The following is a 26640-nucleotide window of genomic DNA, read 5'->3' on the forward strand; positions in this document are numbered from 1 at the left end:
CGAGGCTAGCGCGCCTGCGCGGGGAGGAAGGGGGGGTTCCGGACCACGTGGCTGCCGCGGGGCCGCCCGCTTGCCTGCTGGGAGCAGAGAGGGCCGGGCCTCGAGTGCGGGAGCGAGCGAGCGAGCGCCATGGCGTCGGCGTCAGCGGCAGGAGCATGCTCGAGAGAAGAGGCCTCGGCCGTGGCGGCGGCCCCCACCGGCGCGCTGCCGGTCTTCGCGGCGGCGGCCCCGTGCGCCTTCTCCCCCGGCGGGCGGCGCTTGGTGGCTCTGTCGGGGCCCGACGGGCGGCTCCGCGTGTGGGAGACGGGCAGCAGCCGCCTGCACCACGAGTACGTGCCCTCTGCCCACCTCAGCGCCGCCTGCACCTGCCTGGCCTGGGCGCCGCCGGGAGCAGGAGGAGGAGGCCGCCCGCCGCCCAGCAAGGTATCCCCGTCCTCTCGGGGCTGAAGGGGGTCAGAGCGGGACAGGAAGGGAAGGCTGGGCCTCCTTCGCCTCCCCCGACGGGAGGGAGCCTGTCAGTCTATGCAGGGGGGGGGGAACGAGGGGGGAGGCAGGAAAGTGGAGGCCTCTCCCACACCCCCCCCGAAAAAAACCGAAGCAGCAGCGAGCCTTCTTCCTCACGTGCGGCTGGGCCTCGGGTGCCCAGGAGGAAAAAGCAGGGCTTTCTGGCCTGGCCTCGTAGGGAGTGTAGTGGTTTAGCAATAGGGGGTGAGGGGGGGTTCCTCCTCTTTCCCCGATTCTTTTTTTTTGGGGGGGTTGAGGATTTCTGCTCTAGCGGGCCCCGTCCACCTCCACCACCACCAGGGCTCCCTTGGGCCTCAGCTGCAGCACATGTGTTCCGCTGTGGCTCCGCCCCGAGGCCGTCGCATGGTGGCTGGCAGAGAGGAGTTTGCGCCCCGTGCGAGTGGAATCTGCGCCACCAGGGCGAAACCGCATCCTGGCCTTGACTAGGTAGCCTAGCCTCGGTCTGTAAAGAAGCCCTGGGTGGTCGTTCTCCCTCCCACCCCCCAAGCTCTAAACAAGATCTCAAGTTAGGAACTCAGGGAGCTACTTTATTCCATTAAAAAAAACCACACCTATCATCTGCACTCTCTGGGAGTATAGTATCTTTTCAGGTTTCACACAGGAGGGCTGAATTTGGGGTGGTTTGCATAAAAAAGCAAGTAGTGGTACTACTGAGATATGGCCCCCCTCCCCTTTCCTAATCCAATTCCTGAGTCCAGAGATGATGCTGAGGACTCAGCCTTGGGTGGTGTGTGTAAGTTTCTCCCTCTCTGTGTATAGGAAGCCAGTCTCCATAATGCTATTCCACTCAAGTGATACTAAGAAATAAATCCCCACCCCTCAGATCAAGTTAGGAGTGGGCTGCATCCTTGATAACAGAGCATGTGGGGCAGCCCCCCCCCCCGGTTATGTTCTTCAGTGCACCCCTTTACTTCATCCTGTGCAAATGAATTCACTCCAGTGGGTGATCACTGTAGGGGTGTCAAACTAGTTCCTGTACATCTCAATTTCTTTAGTGAGAGTAAGGATAAATGGCAAGGGAGCCGTGTAAGAGATATAGAAGCTAATTGCCAAATGGCACCTTAAACCCAGGTTACAGTTGCCACAACAGAATGTCTAGGTACCTTTTTTTGGCAATGAGATTTCTTACTAATATTTTCATTCCTATACCGCTTTATATATTAAAGGAAAAAAGTCTCAAATCTCAAAACAATCCAGAATAAGACAAATTCATGCTTCAAGGAAAATATTTCAGATCCTTCTCTGACGTTTTGCTTTCCCCATATTTATTTATTTACCTACCTAATTTATATAGCTGCCCCATAGCAGAAGTACTTTAGGAAGCCAGTGTGGTGTAGTAGTTAAAGTGTCAGATTAGGACTTAGGAGATCAGGGTTCAAATCCCCATTCAGTCTTGAAGCTCACAGGGGGGACCTTTGGCCAGTCACAGCCTCTTAACCTACCTCACCTCACAGGGTTGTTGTAAGGATTGTTTCAAAGGTTGCTTTTGAAGACTGTAGCCTTGTGCTGCAACAGTTGTCCTCATTTGGCACATGGGTGTTTTTCAGCAAAATCCCATCCCTGTTTATTCAAATGTAAGTCCTATTAAATGTGTATAGAATGTAGCCTTGGTGTCCTAATTTACTATTTTATTTATAACCTGCTTTTTCTTTTAGTTCAGATATTTTCTGCACAGTCCATCAGTTGCTCAGTATTGATCCCAGTGGAACAGTGGCCTTGTGAGCTCTTTGTACTAAATCTGATATGTGAACAAATAAATAGTCAGCCTTTTCAATATCACCACATCATTCACAAACTTAGAAGGGTTTCCTTTTTATCTTGGTTTTCCAAGGAATGCAGCAAAGTTACTGCTAGTCTTGTAGCAAGTGGGAGTGCGATTTTGAAAGAAGAAATTTAGTGCACGTTTTTTCCTATGGTCACATATAAGTCAGTGTAGAGTACAGACATAAACTTTGTTTCCATAGGCACATTTGTTAGCCAATTCTGTTTTAAATGTTGCAGAACTAAAACACCCTTTCTTCATGTTGCTCATGTTATTTAATAATACATAAAAATCATTACAGTTGTATCTTGGATTCCGAACGCCTTGGTACTTGGACGTTTTGGCTCCCAAACACTGCAAACCTGGAAGTGAGTCTTCCTGTTTGTGAATGTTCTTTGGAACCCAAACATCCGACGGGGCTTCCGATTGATTGGCTGCACCCTGCAGCCAATCAAAAGCCGTACTTTGGTTTCCGAACGTTTTGGAAGTCAAATGCGTTTCCGGAACAGATTCCGTTCAACTTCCAGCGTAGGACTGTATTCTTGATCAGAATAATTCATGTGCCAAAACACCTCTGTTCACATGAAGCTTATCTATATATTGTAACACCACAGATTTCTCAACACCTTTTAATGTATTAAAAAGGGCTACACATTTTTGAGAGGGAAGGCTTGCTACCAAGACTAAGAATGTCCTGGAGATGAGTATAAAACAGAAAGCAGATTTCCTGGCAGCATTCAACGCAACCTGGGCAGTCTATATTTCAGGGTACTTTCTTTCTTCTGTCCATACCCAGTTTGAGCAGGAGTAAGCCCCCCCCCCCCGAGATCGTAATGCTGTATTGCTTCTTTGTGCTGAAATTTGAGACCTGTAAAAAAACCAGTGGTCTGCAGAGAGAAAGAAATGTAACTGTTTAGATAACATTGATTCCAAAAAGCCCTAACATCTCTAAAACTCACAGTGTTGGCTTTTGAAATCAGTACTTCATTCAATATGATTTACTTGTAACCTTAAAATTAAGAACCCAAATGCTTACTAAATTTGTTGACAAATCTGAATTTATGTGTGGAAAGGTATAATCACTTAGTGGAGAGTTTTGTGTGTAGGTGGTTTTTTTTTTGTATTAAATGAAATTATTGTAGCAATTGATACAATTGTTAAAGCTACACACACATACTCAGACCACACTCTCTTATTCCTTTCCTCACATCCTGATTCAGACATACTGTGATTCACTGCAGTGTCTGAAACAGGCAAAAATGGTTTGTATGAGTTGTAGTAAGATTCTAAAACAGAATCAGAAGCTGAGCTGTAAATATTTCCAATTCTGATTTGAAAGCAAACGACCATTTATGTCACAGATGGTCAATCTAGGCCCTCCAGATGTTGTGGATTAATCAGCCCCAACTGGGATGGCCAGTGGTCAGGGATCATGGGACTTGTAGTCCAACAAGCTTAGTGTGGTTGTAGATGTTAATTTACACACACACACACACACACACACACACACACGTACAGACATATAAGTGATTTGTATATGTTTTTGGTTCTCCTTTCTACTTTAGGTGCCAGAAACCAAAGTTTGTTCTTGTGGCTTGTGCAGAGCTTAATTCAAAACAGTACAAACCTAAAATAAGTTTAAGAAAGTAGACTTCAGGTTTTCATGCTAGCAGTTCAGAGAGAATCAGCTTAGTGAGTTTATAGGTGAGAAATCAAATATGCTCTTTGTGTGGTGGTCTAGTTCAGAGTATTGTCCAGACTGACACCTGCCAGTCATGCTGTGTGTCTTGCCTATGCCTGAGACTCCTTCACTGGTGTCACTTGTGGGAAGGGTGAAAATCTTGAGTAACATTACTGCCAAACCTGGAAGGCAGATGTTGGTCTGGGAGCGGGGGAGCTGGCCTGCAGAGAAACAGCAAAAGAGAAACTGAAAGCAGAGAGGAGGGAATTGCGATTTATGTGGAGCAAAATGGAAAAAAAATGGTTTAATATTATAAACAAATAGGGCATCAGAAGCCTTTGGGCAGGGAAATAGAAAAGAGAGGGGGTAATGGAGGGTGGGGCTCACATCCATGGTGGCAAGGAGTGAAACCCAGTTTGCAAGTAACACTAAACCAAATCTTGACTTACTGTGTGAGCATGTGGATTCCCAGTGAGGAGACCACAGCCGCTGCACTCATGCCCTTGTCCTGCTGCTGTGCTGCCCAGAGCTATGCCATGGTTTGGCTTAGTATGTTGTCAAAACTCACATTTGTGGTTTGTCTCATTCCAGGCAAATTGCAAGCTGTTTTTTTTTAATAAGGGGGAAAATCCTTGGTTATTGGTTACAAGCTTGTGGTTTGGATGATGAACTAAGTCACACCATGGCTTTACCCTGGGTAGCATGGTGGCAGCAGAATTCGGAGAGGAATGCAGCAGCGACAGTTTCCTCTCTGGGAAACACCACAGTAAGCCATGGTTTGGCTTAGTGTTATGAGCGAACTGAAGCAGAGAGGAAAGACTAGAGGCATACTACAAAGAGGATGGTGAGAGCAGAGCACACTGGGGGAGAGGATTAATAAAGAGATTCAGAGAAACAAGTTAAAAAAGAGAGGAGGGGTTCCTACAGGCTGCTGGAAGAAAAAGGAAGATAGAAAATCAGTTAAAATAATGAAACTATAGCAAAAATGGTTGTCCATTGTTTACTTAGTGAGACAATCCTCCCGAGTTAATAAAAGCATAACTGGATCGGAATGATTTGAGTTATGGCCCAATATTTTTTAAAGGTGGCAGTTAAGAACAACATTTTCTGTTAATTCATATTAGCTCTTTTTGTAGCCTTAGGTGAATAACATACTTTTGGCATAGTCTTTTTAAATGAATAAATTGAAGATGATGCCTTCCTCTTTATGTGGCTGGGAGAGAGATTTTGCAAAATATTTTTAGCTTGTTTTGGAGACGAGAAAAAAGAGAGCAAAATGTGTGCTTTTGAACTTGTTCTTGAATATGGCCCTTACTGGAATAAAGGCAATACTTAATATTGAGTATAGGTTGTCTCATTTGGGGAATAAAGCATTTAAAGCAGGAGCTTGGTTTTGTTCTGGGTTTTCTTTGAAATATACAACTAAGGCTCTAAGTTCATCCCCTTTAATGTGTGAATACACTTTGTTTTGTTTTGCCCAAGGATAGCAAACATGGAGCCCTCCAGGTGTTGAACTGCAACTCCCATTAGCCCAACCCAGTATGATCAGGAAAGATGCAAACTGGACTACAGCTTCACCTGGAGGGCACAATATTGGTTATCCCTGACCTTGCCTGTAAAACTGTAATTTAATATAGCCAACCAGACATTTCTTCTGTCTTCATTTGATCACTTTACAGGAAGGCCCTCAGAGAAAGAAGAGGAAATCTGAAGCTGCAGAAGCAGGTGAACAGTTAGATCTTTTGGCTATTGGTACTGCAGTTGGCAGCATTTTGTTATACAGCACAATAAGAGGAGAATTACAGAGTAAACTAGTAAGTATTACTTGCAACAACATTCAATGTTTTTCTACGACTAAAACAAATTGTATTTTTCTTAACATAGGTTTTATTAGACTAGCTTAATCATAACTCACATAAAATGGTTCAAGCATTGATGCAGTTAGAAACGGAATTTGTAAAACCTGCAAGGTATCATGGGAACCTGAAATGCCTGTGTTTTTGGTGAAATACATGAAAAGATAAGAGAATAAATTACCCAGATTTCATGCAGCTCTGACAGTGTGCTGCCTATATGAATTTTACTTGAAATTAACAAAGTTCTTCATAAGTAACTTATTTAGATTTTGTAAAAGAATGTACTTCCCTGTCTGTGACTGAAAAGGTGGGAAGTTAATATTTGGGTAAATTACAATGTGTCTGAAGGATCTCTCTTGGTGGACCTGTGGTTTTTTAACATGTATATTAGTGTCCAGGTAAGTGTACTTAAAGGAATAGCAAGATGTATAAAGAATTCAAGGGGGGATAATTCAAGTTAAGCCAGAAGCAGGCTGAAATGCCAGAAGGGTCTCATGACACAGATGGACAAATTTCGCTTCCTTGATATTCTGGAAGTATTCCCTGGTATTTGGGTAGTAAGTCAGTGGCTTGCATCATGCATTTCCGCTGGGCTGCAGTTACCAAAAGGTAAAAAATTTCGGAGGGTGATTAGAAATGTTATACAAATGCATAAAATATTCATACCTCCTCAATATGTCAGTAATAAGCAAGTTCAGGTACCCATAATGGGGAACCTTTGGCCTGCCGGGCTGTTTCTAGCAATCTTTGCCTGCATGCCAATGATGTGATGTAATTTGATGTTACCTGTTACTCGTTTTAATCTTCCCCACCACTTTTCACAGTTTTCCTAGGGTTACACTTGAAGTCACAGTTTGTAGTTCCTTGCTGTGGCTTTTATTGTACAATTTTTAAAGACACATTTGAAAATGGTACATATTCTGCATCTTCTGTCCAGTTGCTAGAGGGGTTTCTGCAGATTCTCATATCATCTATGGTAATGCTGTAGAGCCTCCTTCTTAAAATGATTCAGGGAGAACTTGAAAAGTAGAAGAGCATGAGAGAGTGCACACATCTCTTATATGACTAGATGTAGTGATTATGGGACAGCTCAGGAAAGAGGTACAATTAAAAACAAGGATATAGTCATGTTGGTCCATAAGAGAGGAAAAACCCCCTCCAACGCCCACTCTTAGATAGCACCTTTATTAGTACCAACCCAAAAAGTCAGAAGAATGTGGCAAGCTGTTGGGCTCTTCAGGATTTTTCATTGGGCATGGCGTTACCTGGGATGGAGACAGTAGTTGGATGAGGAAAATTAACTGCTTCTCAATCTAACCTGCCTCACAGGGTTATTGTGGGGAGTAAATTAGGAATGGGAGAACCATGTTTGTCACCTTGAGCTTCTTGGCGAGAAAGGTGAGATATAAATGCAACAACAACAAATGACAACAGTGATGCTACTACTAATAATAACAATCCATCTGTGTTCAAACATGGTCTGTCTGCTGCTACTATGTCTAGTTCAACCCTGGCTAACAAAGCCATGTGTTTTCCACTACTTTGTCCTGAAGACGTTTGTCCTAAGCATTAAGTTACTGGGTGTGAACAGAGTAATCCACAAGCACCCCAGTGACAAATGTTATTGCAAAAGTACTGAAGTGGCCACAGAAGGGATTGATCTAACCCCACTAGGGAAGTGATGTTACTTGCTAATAACCTTTTCTTTTTATCTAGAGTGGTCATGGCCGTAAAATAAACTGTGTACGGTGGCACCAGTACAATGGCTGCTTATATAGCTGTTCAGATGACAAACACATTGTGGAATGGAACACACAGACGTGCAAAGTGAAATGGTGAGTCTGGTTTTAAAAAACAACACAAAACAGCTACAGAGAATTTATTGCTGGAGTAGATGCCATACATGGAGGTTTAAGACATTTGGGGGGGGGGGGAAATGGCATATTTTCTGCAGCAAATTATTTCCTCTATATTATGATGTGCGTGCAGTAAGAATTCTCATTCAAGTTGGGGAGCTTAAGGCCTTTACTTTATGTAGCAATTAAATTGGTGGCTGCTATGTGGACGCTAGGTTGTTTTGCTGCTAAAAGGATTTATTTGTGAGTTATTTTAGTTGTAATCAGGGAGCACATTCAGTGTAGAGAACATGAGATAAAAATCATAGGTATATGAGAGATGAGATGTTGCAGGTGCCTGGAGGTGTTTATAGCTGTACAGTGATAATATCACTACTGATGTTATTACAGGAGTGAATCTGACTTTATTTCAGATAGGTGCATTTAAACTCTGTCTTTGGGAGTATTTCCTGGATTCAGAAGAAGCTCAGCATTTTAAAGTTTCTTAAAGGGGGGCGGCAGGAGAAAGCACAAGGTCTATTTATCTGTTTTGGTTATTAAAGCACATTTCCTGAATATTAAAGCATGCAAACTTAATAGGAGACTTCCTGTGTTGATCAAGTCCATTTGCAAAAAAGGGAATGTTTCTTCCTCACTTATTTTTTCTGGCTTCTCTGAAGTTATTGAGGTTCTGCAAGGAATGGCTAAACCAAAATATATATGATTTGGAATACCGGAAGCCTAATGCAGATTTACAGACCTTACACATAATTGCGTTGCCTTCCCTGCTCAGCCTAACATTTACATGTTGCACTTGGCATACAGGCAACAACCAGTTGATGTCCAATTGATGTGTGGCCATGCACCCGCGCATCATGGCAACTTGGAAGTGGCCAGAAAAGGGGGCGGGGCGGATTTATGCGCACTTCACCATCACACGATTACCTGGGATGCAACCCACATGCAAATTGGAGGTTGCCTGTATATGTTAGCATACAAATGCCCAGAGTACAGTTGTGTAGGTCTCTTAAGCTGTTACAAATGAGGTCAATATTTGAGTGGGCTGGGCTGGCACAGTTCTGATGAGCCCTGAAAAACTATATGCACATTTATATATTTAAAATATATATACTATTGTCAGATAAAACCCTTAACAGCTTGGGACCAGTTTACTTTCAGGATTACCATACCTTATACATGTCCACTCGACTGCTTTGATCTGTGGACCTGGTTGTGTTACAGGTGCCACATAATACTCATTCTACAGTTGTAAGATACTGTGGCAGCACCTACACTTTGGAACTCCCTGCCTGTTGATACCAGGCAGGTTCCTTCACTGTATTCTTTTTGATGCCTGCTTAAAATATTTTTGTTTAGGCAAGCCTGTCCAGATATATAGGTGCTGATGTGTTTTGATCTTTTAAATGTTTTAATTACTTGCTTTTAATTGTTTTTTTTTTGGGGGGGGGGGTAATTTTAATACTTCTTGCAAATCACTTCCCATGGCACATTAACACTCTTGAAACAAATGTTTTGAGGCTACAGAATTCTATTATTTTAAATGCTCCTCCTTTTATTTTTGCAATGGTACGTACTCTTGCCAGGGCTGTGCTCACTGTTCTTCCCATTCTTCTCAAACTTTCTAGCAAATGGAAAGGAGATAACAGTAGTGTGAGCTCACTATGCATCAGTCCTGATGGAAAGATGCTTCTTTCAGCTGGTCGATCTATCAAATTGTGGGACCTGGAGACCAAGGAAGTCTACAGAGTAAGTATTCACTTGGGGTAAATAAGAACATAGGGAAGATTGCTAACTTCTTATGGTGAACTGAGTTGCTTCACTTCATCCTGTTTAAGTAATATAATTTAAGATAGAGGTTTGCTGGAAGGTTTGCTGTGATGATACTGTCAATGTGGTTTCTACTGGCTGACAGTTGAATGAGGACATGAGATTCCTTGGCTGTGTCTGAGCACTGCCAGCAGCCTGTTCACCAAATTACATCTGCATTATGGAAAAGCATAGAGTTGTGTCCAGGGCTTTCCCTAAGCAGACAAAAGGCTCTTTGATCCAGAAGAAGACTCTTGTCTACTCTCAATCTCAGCTGTTACGTTTGCTTGATTATGTGGGGTCTCCCAACCTTTGGAAGAGTCTTTTTGGTGTGCTGCCATGGGAAAGAGTGGGCAGGGAAGTCTCCTTCCATCAGCCTCATCACACACACACTTTTCTAGATTTTTAGTTAAACATAACATAAGTGTAATGCTAGAGTAGACCAAAATCCTGTCTTGTCCAGGGTTCTGTTTCCCATAGAGACCAACCAGGTACCTATGGGAAGTTTATAAGCAGGAGATGAGAAAAATAGCCGTTGATTGCCTTATACAACAATAGTTTGTCTAAAGCTTTCTAAGGCGGTTCCCAGTCTAACACAACAATTTATGTTGTTGAGCTGATGAGCTCGAAGCCTTTTTTCCCACTTAGCTATGTCTTAGTTCCTAAGGTAGATTTGGATATATCCTTATCAAATGGCGGATATACCCAGACCTAGAAGTTTGTTTCTTTTGAAGCACACTGACCAATGATTACCCTGTGCTTATTTTTCCACTAACTCTGGAAAAATGATTCTGTTACGTGCAGAAATACAGTACCTTTGAGCACATGAGAATGACAAGCTGCCTGTCCCTCCCACCCCTAGACACTGTAATGCATTATTATGCAAAACTAATTTGTAATAGGTTTCCTGCTATTCTAAGGAGCCTCTTTGATTGTTGAACCTGACATTTTTTATATTACCTTTCTGGGAAGCTCTACAGAAAGATGGAATAGATTAACTCTTATGGAAAGAATAATGATTGGAGAAATAGAAAGCAATAACATCATGAGATAATGATCTAATGTACTGAAATGCATTCTTAAAATGACTTGCTCGAGCTCATCATTTCTTTTTTGGATAAAGAACATCGTTACCAGTTTACCTCTTCATTTATCCCAAACACAAGACTTACAACTTCTGCTGCAATGCATATAAGCTCATTGTTATTGGATTTAAAAGTGGTTTTCTTTAATACTTGCCTTTCATCCTAATCCTAAATTCATTTTCTCGTAAGAAAATGCCATTGATTTTGGTAGAACTGGTGTGTAGAACAGATCTTTTATCTTACATTTTTTAATTGGGTTTCATTTCTAAAATTTCTTCTCTAGCATTTCACAGGACATGCTACAGCAGTTTCAACTCTTATGTTCATCACAGTACGGCCTCCCAATGAAAATCAACCCTTCGATGGAATTACAGGGCTATATTTCTTATCTGGAGCAGTGCACGACCGGTTACTCAATGTTTGGTATGTAGCTTCCCCCCCAGCAATCAGTGTTGTCAGTTTGTACCCCAAAATATGAAATGTACTTAGAAACACAAAAAGCTCCATGATCAGAAATGTGGATTTTGGATAGTTGCTGTGAACAGATGTAATGAAAAACGTGGCTTCTACTCCTTCACAGTTCAGTGCAGAAATGAATTTCCAGGGTTCTCTGAGCATGTGCTTACGTTACACTATGGTGTCATTGCTTTGTTATTTTTGCCTCATTTTTGTCACTATTATATCTCAAGGCAGGTGAGATCAGACAGGAAAGAAAGGAATGCTGTAATGAGTTTCATGGCTACAGATGAGCCAATCCATATTGACCTGACAATGTCAGAAAGCAAAGAGGAGGTAAGGAATAATAATAATAATAATAATAATAATAATAATAATAATAATAATAATAATAATAATAAATTTATATCCCGCCCTCCCCAGCCGAAGCCGGGCTCAGGGCGGCTAACAACAATAAAATAATCCAACATTCTAAAAACATTCCATTATAAAAATTAATTAAAATCAAATTGATGGCAACCGTTAAGCAAAATTCTGTGCAGGTTGCCAGAGGAGGGAGTCAGGCTGTGCCCTGACCAAAGGCCTGGTGGAACAACTCTGTCTTGCAGGCCCTGCGGAAAGATGTCTCTTGTGACAGAGCGTTCCACCAGATTGGAGCCGCAGCCGAGAAAGCCCTGGCTCTGGTTGAGGCCAGCCTAACCTCCCTGTGGCCTGGGACCTTCAGGATGTTTTTATTTGCAGACCGTAGGTTCCTCTGTGGGGCATACCAGGAGAGGCGGTCCCGTAACTTACCTATTGATTTTCTGATGCCACTGTGTAGAAACTATTTTGGCTCAGTTCGGATCTATTTTGTATAACTGGAGAACTTAAAAAGCAGCCATTAAAAATAAACTTTGTGATTTTCGATAATTAAGTTGTATTTATAGTAAATGTGTCTGATGAACATTTCATAGAATCATAGAGTTGGAAATGGACCCTGAGGATCAACCCCCTGCAATGCAGGAATATGCAGCTGCCCCATACAGGGATCGACCTGCAACCTTCGCGTTATCAGCACTACACTCTAACCAACTAACCTATTTGACCACATTTATAGAAGTAGAGAACATATCTGAATTATTGATATGGTAGTTGTTTTGTGATCTGATTATGTATTATTATTTTTTAGCCAGTTAAACTAGCAGTTGTATGCAGAGATGGACAGTTGCACTTATTTGAACAAGTCTTGAATGGGTAAGTTGGTATTTAAACATACACACATCTCTATTTCAATAGTGTGTTACCAAAGCGTGGAAGAGAGTAGTGGGGCAAATCTTTGTTGGCAGCAAGGTTCAGTTTGGATGTAGCTGAAACACTGAATACTCTTTTTAATAAAGCGCAATATTTGTGTTTGTCTTATAATTTGATCCTTAATAGAAGTCCTTTCAGCTGTACTTTTTGAATTGTTTTAAATGACTGAGGCAGAGGACTGTGAAATTGAGGGGGGCGGCACTCAGGTTTGCAATTGATTATCACTTTAGGCAAATATAACTTGCCTTTGTTAACCTGTCAGCAAAATGGCAAACTTGAGGCTTATTCTCCTTGCCATCTTAGCACATGGTACCTGTAGTTCTGTAGAGCGGTAGTCTTGTAATCTGGGAAACCAGGTTCACGTCTCCGCTCCTCCACATGCAGCTGCTGGGTGACCTTGGGCTTCTTTGAAGTCTCTCAGCCCCACTCACCTCACAGAGTGCTTGTTGTGGGGGAGGAAGGGAGAGGAGAATGTTAGCCGCTTTGAGACTCCTTAAAGGGAGTGAAAGGCGGGATATCAAATCCAAACTCTTCTTCTCTTCTTCTACAGCCTTCAAACTCTAAGGTAGTTGCGTTGATGGCATACTACAAAGAATTTGATTGGCTACTTGATGGTCTTTGGTTGGTTCTGTCAAGGCAAACCAACCTGGGATAATTTTTTTTATGAAGGAGTGTATACAGATTAATGCCTAACTTCATTCATCATGGATCTTGAGCATTGATTGGCAGTAAAAAATAGCTTTGGAAGGTTGTGAGGCTTGCTCCCATGTTTGACTGTGAAGAGATTTTAAAACTGCGGAGACAGGTGTGCAGAATATAATATTTAACAGACTTATTTCCTTGCAGTTCCTGCAAAAAACCATTGACATCAAAATGTACAATCCAGGTAGCAACATCTGGAGAGGGAAGTGATGCCACGCCAAAGCCAATCCCTATTCTAGCAGCTGCATTTTGTTCCGATAAGGAATCGTTGCTACTTATGTATGGAAACTCCTTACAGCCTGTCATTGAGAGAGTGGTATGTGATGTCTTTTTGAAACTCAAAAGTTGATGCCTTGATACAAAATCTGAATCTAAATTGAGATTATTACTATTTCATGCTGAGTTTTATCTGATGCTCCTTGTAGTATTTCAGGAAAGCTTTGATTTTGCTTCATAATTAAAAATTCATTAATTAAAAGTTCATATAGCCTCTTGTTTTTGCAATTCAGTTACAATAAAAACTTTGTTAGCTTAGTTTATACATAGGTCACATGATTGGGGGAAGTGGACAACCTAAAAAGCTTTCATTCAAGAGTCTTCCCTGTTACTGAAACTACTTGGATACTGTGACTAAAAACTGTTACTGACCTGTGAAAGTATTGACATCTATTTTTGTGTCTCCCTCTGTTGTAGCCTGTGAATACTACAGAGTCACATATGTGCTTAGTAAGAGACATTCAGAAGACCTTGATGCTTAAAACAGAAATGGCTGTGACAAAGGTAAGATTGAAATCTATTTTTAAGTAATCCTTTTCATAATGGAGATGTTGGTTTCTTTGATATAATATATAGAGTAAAAAATAAATAAATGGCAAGTGCATGATGGCATCCCAGAATGTATTTTTAAATACACTGGCATTTTTGTCTATGAAGATGATTTGAACCTAGGATACATTTCATCCATTAGAATTGCTCTGGCACACATAGTTCAATTCTGCTATGCATATGTTTAAAATGAGGGATCTGTGTGTATTGTCATGATGATAAGAGTCTATGTTATCTTAACAGCGCCTACAAAACTGTTCTGTCTTCAGAGAGCCAGTGTGGTGTAGTGGTTAAGAGCGGTAGACTCATAATCTGGTGAACCGGGTTCGCGTCTCCGCTCCTCCACATGCAGCTGTTGGGTGACCTTGGGCCAGTCACACTTCTCTCTGAAGTCTCTCAGCCCCACTCACCTCACAGAGTGTTTGTTGTGGGGGAGGAAGGGAAAGGAGGATGTTAGCTTTGAGACTCCTTTGGGTAGTGATAAAGCGGGAGATCATATCCAAACTCTTCTTCTTTCTTGATAGTTTATCCACTTGCATATTGGCATAGATGGGCGAATGTAAGCTTTCTAACAGTGAACTTACAGGGCTTCTTCTGCTACGCTAGCCACAAAGGAAGGGAAAGTTTAAGGGTCCTCGGGTATGCTGTGATGACTTTGATCTTGGTTTCGCTTTTTGCTGAATTCCAATGACGACACATTTCTCTTGGCTGTCTGAGCATACCTAACAGATGAAAAGCAATTTGTATATCTCACAGGGGCATGCCTCTCTGTTCTAGGAGCCCTTATAATTAGTATCCAAACAAAGCCCACCAAAAGAGTAGACTCATTGTAAGCAGGATAGTTACTTAATGAGCCAAATGAGTGTTGCTTAGTGAGCCAAAATTATGCTGCAATCTAATCATCTTTGGGAATAAGCACCATGGAAATCAGTGTGGCTTACTTCTGAGTAGACATGCATAGAGCATTGTCCTGTAATTACTGAAAATATGTAAGTTCTGTTTTTGTCATGCATCTGGTGCTATTAGCTGTTGCTTATTTTGTTATTTATCCGTGTACAAATTGAGCATGGATGGTTCCAGTGGTTTAGTTTATGACCTTTGGCGAAAACTCAGATTTCCAAAATGCAGACTTTTCTTGCAAACAAATTCATGTTAAAGTAACCATATCTTTCAAAAGTTGTACCCAATTAAGTTCTACTCAAAGAAGGCCCACGGACCCACTGTTGTGCATAAGGATTTTAATTGCATAAGTGGGGGGACAGACACTTCCACAGGCAGAATAAAAGAAAACCTGGGAAGGCCATTTGAGCTTCTGCTGTCTTGCTGTAAGAATGCAAACGGAAATCCCATGGGAAATTGTCATGCTTTTGCTGACCTTTGATACCCTCCACCCACATATATGACTTAAGGAGTGATCAGTTTACCTACCTTGTATCTCCTGTTAATATGCTTCCTGGGAGGAGGGACTGGAGAGCTTGCCTTTCCCTAGCAGCTGCCCATTGAATCTTAGCAATCAGTATAGTTTAAGCCACTAATAAAGGTGTAAAAACAAAACAAAAAAACTGAGGCAACTGAGAACTGGCATATGGCGGCATTAGCTGTTCTGCCATTCCAGCAATAATGGGTTTCAGTTCCTAAGGCGCAAGAGATTTCAACAGGTTATTAGGAGGAGGTTTTTTTAAAGTGCATTTTAAAGATCATAAAATTTAAATTCTAGGTATTAACCCTGCAGTTCTGTTTGCTTAGTAAGTATCTTGTTTCTGTTATTTTTCTTACTGTTTAAATTGTTTAAATAACGAACTAGCTGCCAGATATGTTTTCTCTTAAAAGAACCGTTTTGGTTTCAAGTGAAATATCTGTTGTGCAAATTAAATTGGAACAAGATCAAAATTACTGTGTAAAATAGGGGGGCAGTTGTACTCGTACAAATGCAGATATCTTTTCTTCTTCTTTTTTAAAAGGTGAAAACTCCCATTATCAACTCAGAAGTCAAAACGCTAATGCCTGGACTTCCTGGACATAGTGCAGCTATCAAACCTTCATTTCGTGGAGAGAAAATGGAGACCAAAAGAAAGTCTACTGCAGCTGGTAGAGAGGTGAATTGATGTTTGGCCTAGAATAAATGCACAGCACAATCATCATGTATGACTGTACAGTACACACTGTGGAGGAGAATGCACTTTAGATATTTCTTCAGTACACTAACTTTCACGTTGTATTCTGGGATCCCTGTGGTTTCTCAACAAGAAGGCCAAATACAGTGGATAAGCCTCCTTGAAGTACAATTCTTTGCTTTCCCTTTTGCTTTTCTTTATAGTGTACACATTTGCGGGGCAGTGTTGGGGCACATTCTCAGTTCACATGGGGCAGTGTTGAGGCACAGTGTGTCTGGCCAGTATGCCATATCAATGGCATATATACCTGTGAAGCTACACGCTTTGTGTGTATATTTTGTGGTGGTGGTGGGGAAATGATTGCTATTTGTTTTTAAGTGATTATTCTAACCAGACAGTTCAGAGGTTCACATGAAGTGGTCAAAAGTTCAACCCAGGGAATTGAAACCAAATCATTTTATTTGTATGCTGCCTTTCCAAGGACGGCTTAGAATATACATATTTTAAAAAAACATATGTAACTACAAACATAAAAAGTCATAAACAATAAGCAAACATCAAAAAGTACACAAACAAATTGAACAATTTCCACATAAATCATAAGATACAAGCTAAAGATACAAAGAATTAACATCCACCACAGTAACAACACCCCCAAGCAAAAACTGATAAAGAATACCCCACTTTCCTGGTTATCCATTAACTCTTGATTTTGTTCTGTCCTTAAGCTTAATGAATGGCTGGTCTTTCCACATGCAACTGTAGTGCTGTGAAGAGGGATTTGGCTTATAGGTGGGAGGCATAAAAAGTACCACAAAGCTTAATTATGGGGATATTGTCCTGTATGTAGTGCCCCTTGCTGTGCAAAGAATGACCTTTTCCTTGCTGTATAGGAGAGCATTGAAGACCGCCTTGGTGCAATGGATATTGATGTGATGAAAATGAAACAGTCAACGGGAGGCCTTCCACAGACAGACAATTTTGCAGTGCTTTTAGTTCAGGGTTTGGAAAGCAGTGATCCTGAAATACTAAATGTAAGTATAAAGAGTGTTGTGGTTAGGGAAGACTCCCTCTTGTACCAAATAGCCATATTTAGTATTTTATTTATTAGGTTTTATGTATTGCTTATGTGTAAGTCACCCTGGAAGCTTTACTGAATGGTAGCATAGAAATAATTAAATGAGGGGTTTGCTTTGGTTACTGCATGCCTGTTCATGCAGCAGGCTACCCACACCCTAGGGTTGCATGTTCCACATGTTCCCTCTATTTTTGATGTTGCTGCTGTGAATTCTGTTGCTTAAATGGTAGCACATGTTTTCAAGAGGGGGGAGGAGACTGTAAACTTGGGGAACCCCAAAATTTGCAGAAGTACCAAAAGAAATCTTTGGGGGGGACAAGCCCAATGAGGTCTAATTTTGCTCAGTCAACACATAATGCTGTCATAGTGTTTCATCCAGTACTGTATTATGCACACGCAGAATGGAATTTCACTTGCACAAAGGGACCACTCTCCCTTGTGCACCATCAAAATCTGCTCGGGAGAGTTGGGAGATACTCCGGAGCAGATTTGGGGTGTGCCTGGGGGGAAGAGGGGAAGGTGGAGTCCTGTTGCGTGAGTGGAAGTACATTCATGCGGTAGCTGTTTGGAATGAACTGAAAACCTGGTGGGAGGGTGGCTGGAACTCAAGTGTTGTTGAGGAAAGCATGGCTGACAAGTTTAATAGTGAGCATGACCACTCCACGTTGAAACATTTTGTTTTTGTATTATATTCATAGTATTGTAGAGTTGGAAGGGACCACAAGGGTCATCTAGTCCAACCTTCTGCCCTGTATAGGGCTTGAATTCATGACCCTGAGATTAAGTCTCATGCTCTACCAAAAGAGCTGTGGTGTATGTGTGTGTGTGTGTGTGTGTGTGAGAGAGAGAGAGAGAGAGAGAGAGAGACTGACTGACTGACTGACTAGTCCAAGGCCATCTGATGAGTGGGACTTTGAACTTTGGCTTTACCAGTTGAATTACAGTGCACTACTCAATATGCCACACTGGCTTCTGATACAGGGCATTTTTGGTGCCAAGCATAAGCTAGTAACATGGTTCTTTCACTGATTTGCTTTTCCCTCTTTTAACAGAAAGTGCTTCAAACCAAGAAGGAAGCAATAATAAAGAAAACAGTAGCCAGAATGCCTGTGTACTCTGTCATTCCTCTGCTGCATGAGGTAAGAAATATTTTATTATAAGTCACTACAATACCAACATTACACCAGAGTCTTAGTTTAAGCAAGGCAGACACAAGCTTTGTCATAAACTGGAATGGTATGGCTCTTTCATATGAAATGGGGTGGCCTTTAGTTCTCAAGATTTTGTGCCTTGTCAAGCTGAAAGCCAGTTATGAAAACAAGTTAGTTTCTTGTCACATAAAACCTGATGCAGCACCAGAAGTGAAATAAATGGTTGTTCTGAAAAATGGAAACAGACAGCACTGTATCTTAGTAATATCTGCATAGAATGCATTTCACCACAAATGAACGTAGTTCATTGCATTATTCCAAGCGGAATGGCTGCCATGACATATTCAGAGGAGAATATTGCCGCTGTGCTACTTGACAGAAGTTACCCTGTTAAGACTATCCAAATATTTTTTTATTGGTTTTCATGTAAATACTAGAACTACATATAAAGAAAGAGACTTAGGGATCATAATTGCAGATAATAAATGGCAATCAATTTGGCACAACCCATCCCTATGAACCATCTCTGCTCGTTTGCAGGAGGCTTCTCTTTAAATTATATTTTGCTGTTCAGACTAGTAAACAGCTGTGTGTAGAAACCAAAGCGATTTGTACACAAACCACAGCATGTTGTCTTGAATTTGCCCATTGGCTTTTATTCTGATGGCAGCTGAATACGGAAACATCACATTATGTTGTAACTTGTGGTTAAAAATGAGTGCAGTGCATGATTTTGAATTTTATATCAAGTTCCATTCGGCTTTCTCAGTGTTCAACAGAGCTATCACACTATAATCAAACTTGCTGAATGATCACTGATTAAACCAAGGGCTCACTTTGTGCAGCCCTTTGTGTAAAAATAAAAAACCAAGTCTGAAACCAGCATTTAACCAATGGACCAATATTTCAATAAGCTGATATTGATAGATAAGGTTTTGCAATCTGGTTTGGCATGTAGTACAGTTTTCTGGGGTTTTTTGTGCTCCAGTAACAAAACTGTGCTATAAAAAATACTTTATGATGACGATGAATAAAATAGCAAATGGAACAGAAAGCTGAGTTACAAACCTATTTGGAAGCAAGGTTTTGAACACTTGAGAATTTATATTTGCCTTACTGAAGAAAACTGTTTATATCAGTCTTGTTATAGCTGTGCCTGCTTTCTCTATTCCATTTTAGCTCACAAAAAGGCTGCAAGGGCACCCATATAGGTAAGCAGAGATTACATATTTTTCTTCATTAAAATGTGAAAGCACAACTCAGGGCGTAGGTCAACATACATGACATAATTCTGCAAAAGAGTTACTATCAAAGGAGACATAACCAGCAGTTAATGATCATAAAAACATCTGAAACTGTACTAATCAGTATTTAAAAGGGAGGAAAGTTTCTTATAACAGCTCTGATACATCCTTCTGTTAGACTGTGATAAATGATAGTCTCCTGATCCAGCAGTAGTGGTGCTTAAAAGAGCATTAATGTTCAGTTAGTAGCACCAGATGTGCATTTTGAGTGTGTATCCATTTTAAAGGAATGCAGCATGGCAGGGTGACATCCGCAGACAGATGTGCATCTGATTTATTTATCTTTCAGGCAAACTGATAGTTATTGCTATTGCAAATTCATCAATTATTAAAGATGACGGAATGGCTAAATCTGTCATAATAGCTTAGAGCTGTCCTGGTTGATCTTTGCCTGACGCCCTGGGGAGCCAGGCGATTCTGGGTTAGATGGTCTTAATTCTGCATTGAGGTAGCTTTCTATGTGCACTCTCATCTGCTTTGGGGAAATGAGATGTGAGTGAGGCCGTGCTGCACTTTGGGCTGATGTAAATGCCACTGCTGTGAACTGTACTGCTTACACAGATGGTGCATTGTGCACATCATGATTTCTGACAGTTTCTTCATTTGCATCCCTTTGTGAAGTGGGCTGGGTTCTTCATCTTGAGATATGAAGCATGCTTTGTATTGTTTTTCTAACCCATGTCAGTAAATGCAGGTCACTCTCTTTACTCCTTGTTTTCCAGCGCCTCACAAATGGTTCGATGGCTAAAGGCTGTTTTAACTATACATGCATCTTACCTTTCAACAGTAAGTACTCTTAAACGCTCTCCTCTGTCCCAGCTTTGTGCTTCAACGATCCCATTTGTGTGACCTGAATTCTTTGCCTGTCCCAAAGCTCACTGATTCTTAATGCTAAGCCCCATTGCATGCAAGCAGAAGCTCTGCCCATGGTTCTGAATTGTGCTGATATTGAGACTATGGGCAGATCCACACCTTCGAAAATTGAAACCCCACTGCAGCAGTCCAGTGACAAATAACAATGGTGTCTCTCATGTGTGCCTATTCGGGCCTCCCTGTTTGGTCCAAATATGCCCACCTGCCCATCATCTAACATCAGGTGGGGAGAAAGGAAGAATTGGACACTAATTCTTAGTACCTGTAATACTTTTGCTTCGTGGGAGAAAACCATTACTGATGCTGCTGGTCTCATGCCCATGGAATGGAATTTCAAAACTGGGGAGTCACCACAGAGAAGGCCATATTCCAGAAGATGAGACCCAGTAATTGGTTGTCTCTTTGACATCTGATGGGAAGGCATTCCACAGGATGAGCGTCACTACCAAGAAAGCCCTCAGAGCTGGACCTCAGTGTCTGGGCTGAACAATGTGGGTGGAGACGCTCCTTCAGGTATACTGAGCATGAGGCCGTTTAGGGCTTTAAAAGTCAACACCGATACTTTGAATTGTGTTCGGAAACATACTGGGAGCCAATGTAGATATTTTAGGACAAGGAGTTACATGGTCCCAGCGGCTGCTCCCAGACACCAGTCTAGCTGCCGCATTCTGTATTAATTGTAGTTTCCAAGTCACCTTCAAAGGTAGCCCCACATAGAGCATATTGCAGTAATCAAAGTGGGAGATAACCATGTACCACTCTTATGTATATGTGTATATTTAATATTTATATTTAATATTTATAATATTGCAGCTGGCTTGGTGTTATAATAAAATGTTGACTATTCCCATGTATCTTGTTAAGAGACAAATGCTTTCTCCCTCTCCTCCTCCTCAGTTGCCAGATCTGGTCCCTCAGCTGGGAATGCTATATCAGTTAATGGAGAGCAGAGTGAAGACTTTGCAGAAGCTCTCTCGCTTACATGGGAAACTCTACCTTATTGTCACCCAGGTGAGTTGAAGTGGGTTGTAGGGCACAGGAAAACTATGAATGTAAGAATGGAGGGATGTTACATCTTACAAGAATCATGGCTTATATTCTCCTGGGTGTAATAATTGATTTTAATAGTACTGTACAGTATTTCTCACAGTCCTGTTGCTCCTTAAAAGCTAATAGTCGTGACATAAGCAGTTAAGAACTAAATCCTACATTGTCATCTTGATGACAATATATCCTGCAGTATATTGGTTCAGTCTACTGTGAAGAATACATCTGAGCAGCTAACAAAGTTCTAGCCCCTGGACGTTTTTGCCACAATAACGTTTTAAGTCTTTCAGATGCCAAAAGGCTCCTCATGATCTATTACAGAGAAACGAGGATATTTCTTTGGAAATATTTTGAAAGACGTATATGTCTCTGTGTGATTATTTTTATATTACAATAACATACTATTCTGGATAACTTTCTGGCATTCATTAAGTCTTACAATTTTCAAGAAGTGTTTCTGAGCATATGGGTAGAATCAGGTGTTAGAGATGCAAACATTTAATGTAACCGTCTGAAACATCCACATGCTTTTAGTTGTATTGTAAACTTTTCTCATCCAACAGGAACCCAACAAGCTCTCTGAGCAGCACTGCTTTTTAATTGCACGCAATTCATTTTACTTTCTATGAAGTAATGCAAGTTCTACACATGTGGTAGAATGGCATCGTTTTATAAAATATTGCTACAGCCCCTGTTAATGCCATACATTTATTTTCAGGTTGCTGCATTGGAACAGACTCAGGATGTGCCTGATGTCAACCAGACTGCAAAGCTGGTGTATGAAGAAGGTAAGGAAAGGGACTTAAGTGGAGGTGCCTTGGGAGCTATCAGGGAACAAGATGGGCTCTGTTAAGGCCATGGCCCCTTTGTTTCAGATTTAGATTTGTGCGTGTAGCATTTTGGTCTTATAGACTGCAATTGGTAAGGAAGAGAATGATCCCACATCGCTGAAATAAGCCTCAAATAGTTGAATCAGTTTTATTGCTGTGTTCATGTCAGGCTCTCAAAAGTTGCTTCCAGTATTAGTCTCTGCATGGAAGGAAGAGTTGGACTGAGCCTGCTGCCCCATGTTCAGCATTGCATGTCCAGTCCCCTATACTCAAGAGTTCAGCAAAACATCTGAAAAGGCCGTTTCCATCCAGGCATACAATTATAGCCATGTAGGGGCCCTTTTCAGGTGTCCCCTTGAACATGCAGATGTTTGGGCTAGTGGGGACAGGTGACATGGTATAGACAGGGGGAGGAGATGCTATATAAAGCCTTAAGACTGCATGTATATAGGCTTTATATAAAATCTATATAAAATGTATATATCCCATCAGAAATTGAAACGCTACTGCCGCAGTCCAGAGATCAAAAACAATGGTGTCATTGATTAACCTGATGGGGACTCAAGATGGCTTGCAGATAATAAAGAAGCAGCTAAAACCCCCCAACAACAATTAAACATTAATATAATTAAAACACGATCTCACTCGTATGCGTGTATGTTTGCATATATAAAATATCTATTTAAAAACATTATTAACCATGCAGCTTGCCTAATTGTAGTGCCAGAGTGTTTGGTCAGAATAATTCTAGAAGTTGGCTGGCTAGTTTATTGGTCCTGAATGACTAGAGGATTTGGTGAGGGTTAGAACCAAATGAGAAGCATAAAGGGGTTTTTGCTTCCATGTTAACCAGCTTGTTAGTCTTCTTTAAGAGGGCTTGGGGACTGCTGTTAAACTTTGAACCCTACTGAACCTGTTTTTTTCTGCCAGCAAAATTGCTTTGGATCTTCCCAACTAATATAACAATAGGTTAAATGAAAGAGTTTTTTAGCATATAGTAGTGCACGCTCTTAGTATCTCTTTGAAGAAAGGTCTGTCTCAAACCTCGTGCATTCTGTCCTGACAGAATCATCAGAGGAAGGTTCGGATGATGAGATGGCTGGAGAAAATGATTCAGATGTAAGTAAAAGCTCCCAGTTAGTTCCTTTCCCCACGCTTGGAGGTCAGGCTCTTAAAAGTGATCACAGTAGTCACGTGTCTTGTTACTTTCTCCTGCAGGAGAACTGGGATGAAGAGGATGAGAAAGAGAAAGAGGAAAGCGATGAGAACGATGAAAGAGATGAACTTTCAGGCGATGAACAAGAAATGGCTATAGAAAAAGAAATCAATGGGGAATCAGATTTGGATCCAGAAAATGAAAGTGAAGAAGAATAGCATATGCTTTAAAAGGGGGCGAAAACTCCTATTAACTGGCCTCCAAAACTTTCTGGACTGCCATGCTGAAAACCGCTTACAACACACAAGGGATACTTGGCCCCAACGGCTGTGATGGCATATTGGGACACTGTATTTCCAAGCCCAGAATGTGTAACAATGCCAGCCTTCTTATTCCTTTACCGCCTGTCCTATACTTCCTGGGATCACAGTGAAAGATTTTTCTTCTACATAGTAGGCAAAGATTGCTCCCCCATTTTCTGGACATTTCATTTTGCATCTTGAATGAAATAGTTTTACCAAGGCTCTTTGGATGATAAACTTGTTGCGGCTCAGTTTCAACAGTTCCAAATTCGGACGGAATGAAGACCACTTCTACCTTAGCCCTCTTTAGTTAAGTACTTTTCCAGTTGGCACCTTGCTGCATTTTTTGGAAGAGAATAAATATTTTTGTAAGACCTGAATGTTGATTGTTCTTCCTCTTCTCTCTCTCCGCCCATGTCCGTTCGCTCATAACCGAATTACTTAGGCCTTGGCAGTGGTACAACGCCAATCAGGCTGAGCAAAGCATTTTCTTTTTGAAACCAAACTTTTTATATGTGTGTGTGTGTGTGTGTGTGTAAAATCAGTCACTTTTCTTGTACTTCAGAAAAACAAAAGAAAATTAGGTTCATTGGTGGTTCCTGACCTCTTAATTTTAATTGAGCTTGTATATAAGTTTAATGCTGACCCAGAGACAAGAGTCCATCTTTGGAAGGATAAGGATAAAAAAAAAAAAATGAAAAGGGGGCAGATGCTTGTGAATAATGTAACACAACGCGTATACATTTATTAGGAATTTTTAATCTTCGGGGCAGAACAGGGGTTGCCATTAGTTCAATTAAACTGAAGTGGTATGAACAATTTTTGAGAGCAAGGTTGGGTAAAGGTTTTGAGCCATTAACCAGTATAATGTACAGTTATTTGTCTATAATTGGAGCTGTTGCAACCAAATACTGCCCTCCTTTGTAAAGTGAATAAATATACATTGCCTTTATCATGTACTAGTCCTGTCATGTGTTGGGTTATAGTTGAGTGCTTGCAAGTTGAATTTTGTACTAATGATGATTTATCAGTTCTGTAGATTTATCAGATTCTTCCACTAGTCTTCACTCTTAGGTTTGAAATTACTTTTACAGAGACTCCTTTTTATGAAGGTTCTTGCAGGGGTGGGATGCTCAGTAAGTTCTGCAGCTAATTGTTTATTATTTATTAAATTTGCATACTGCCCTTCACAGATCTCAGGGCAGTTCACAACAATAATGTGAATTATTGGCAATCTCAAGTATCACCTCTTTTTAAGTATATGGGTTGTATTAAAAGTTTTAGAGAGGCAGACATACCTAAAACAAATACTGTCCCACAACAATTACTATAGTCTGTATTTCCATATCAAGAATTTAAACGTTCTTATTACATTAAGTTTATTCTATAAATGTAAGCAACTCAGTCCAAGTATTTACATGTACCTTGCTTTGTTACTTCAATTTTGGTGGGACGTCTATTATATTTTTTTAAAGATTCATTACGGCACACTCCTTTTACCTCAAAATTAATTTAATATTATATAACAGAATTCTGACTCCAAGGGAGTTTAGGAGAATAGGTGTCAGGCACTATATGTGTTCACTGTGTCAGTCTGAACTACCTGCCATTTTAAAAACTGCAGTGAGAAGGCCACCTGTCAAAAACGAAAGAAAAAAGTTGCAAAATAGCAATTGCCCAAGCCACCACTACCACAGATAACAGTGCTTTCCACATAATGAAAGTATTGCACAACCATTATGGATCTTTTGGCAAATGACTGAGTTTTGGCAACAGGCAAAAAAGTGGTTTGAGGACTGCAATATTCCAGAGTTGCTATGAAATGGTAATGTCATGTGGAAGTATTCGGGGGCCGGGGGGGGGGGGGGAACAAAACAGGAACTTCCCTTGTTTCTGAGTCCAATACATTACTGGGTCCCATATCTGTATATGAACAACCAAGTGATTGAGGAAATCATGGAAGCAGTTTCTGGACCACATTGAAATGATGTTATTGAATTTGTATACTGCCCTTCATCTGTAATGGTTCACAATACAAAATGTTGATGGCAATTCCTTTCAAATATGTCATGGACGCTTTTGTGGAAGCTAATTTAGCCCATCCTCTACCACTGTATTGTGATTTTAAAAGTGTTTGAGTTATTCACACATGTCTTAATCATTCTGACCAAGAGGTGCTACCCCATCTGAAGGGCAAATTCCAGCCAGGCAAAAGCACTTGAGGGGACAGAACAGAAACCATTGGGGCAAGACCTAGGTACAGTCCCCAGGCATCACAATTTTTCTGATGGCACAATAAGCCTGCTTATTATTTTAAACATACTGCATGACACTCTGTTTACTTACTGTTTACTTGTTTATTCTTAACCTAAATAACACAAGAGCCTGCTGGATCAGGTCCATGGCCTATCAAGTCTAGCAAGCTGTTCTCACAGTGGCTAACTAGATGCCTGTGTGATTGTCAAAAGATCTAGCACTTTTATTTCATTGCTTCCTCAAACTTAGTTTAAATCTATCACAGTTTGTTTACTGCTATGTTTTGATGTTCATTTATCCCTGGCAAACCCCACATTATTTTGAGTTCGGTGCCAAAGTTTCTTGTTCTGTTTCTAGTTCCAAAGATGGCCAGTGGGTGTCAGATTAGTGCCACAAAATGGTGGGAAGTTTCTGGTCAGAAGTGATTGCAAGGTACTGTGGTGTACTTTGGAAAGACTTGCTTTTTAACATTTGAATTAGAGCTTTGTCTTATATTTCCATTACTGGTTACCTTCTGCAAAGTGCAAAGCCCATGGGAGAAACCGATAGGCTCTCTGCTGGAAGCCAGTGGTTAAGTGGTTAAGCCCTATCACTTGGAAGTTCTGATTTGTTAACATTAGTATCAGCCTGGAAGAATTCCACCACCATCCAAAGGCTTGCTGTGTAGACCTTGTACCTCTACTAG

The 26640-nt window shown here is 41.0% G+C and overlaps 1 protein-coding gene across 1 annotated transcript; it reads left to right on the forward strand.

Annotated features, from left to right (window-relative positions):
• WDR43 (WD repeat domain 43) lies at window positions 1-24651 on the forward strand. Its single transcript, XM_083496093.1, has 18 exons — window positions 1-423; window positions 5648-5782; window positions 7541-7659; window positions 9306-9426; window positions 10855-10994; window positions 11261-11363; window positions 12196-12260; window positions 13164-13335; window positions 13713-13799; window positions 15806-15940; window positions 16852-16992; window positions 18089-18175; window positions 19367-19398; window positions 20214-20277; window positions 21262-21375; window positions 22130-22199; window positions 23308-23360; window positions 23460-24651. The coding sequence occupies exons 1-18, from the start codon at window positions 130-132 to the stop codon at window positions 23613-23615; spliced, it is 2088 nt and encodes a 695-aa protein (XP_083352219.1). The 5' UTR covers window positions 1-129; the 3' UTR covers window positions 23616-24651.
• The last annotated feature ends 1989 nt before the right edge of the window (window positions 24652-26640 follow it).

The sequence above is a fragment of the Podarcis liolepis genome, assembly GCF_965112155.1.
Source record: "Podarcis liolepis genome assembly, chromosome: 3".
In the NCBI taxonomy this organism is placed as follows: Eukaryota; Metazoa; Chordata; class Lepidosauria; order Squamata; family Lacertidae; genus Podarcis; species Podarcis liolepis.

Coding starts and splice junctions, on each gene's coding strand:
- WDR43 (XM_083496093.1), top strand. CDS start 130: ATGGCGTCGGCGTCAGCGGCAGGAGCATGCTCGAGAGAAGAGGCCTCG. Junction 19,399..20,213: donor CTGCAAGGGCACCCATATAG/GTAAGCAGAGAT, acceptor CTTGTTTTCCAG/CGCCTCACAAATGGTTCGAT. Junction 23,361..23,459: donor CTGGAGAAAATGATTCAGAT/GTAAGTAAAAGC, acceptor TTTCTCCTGCAG/GAGAACTGGGATGAAGAGGA.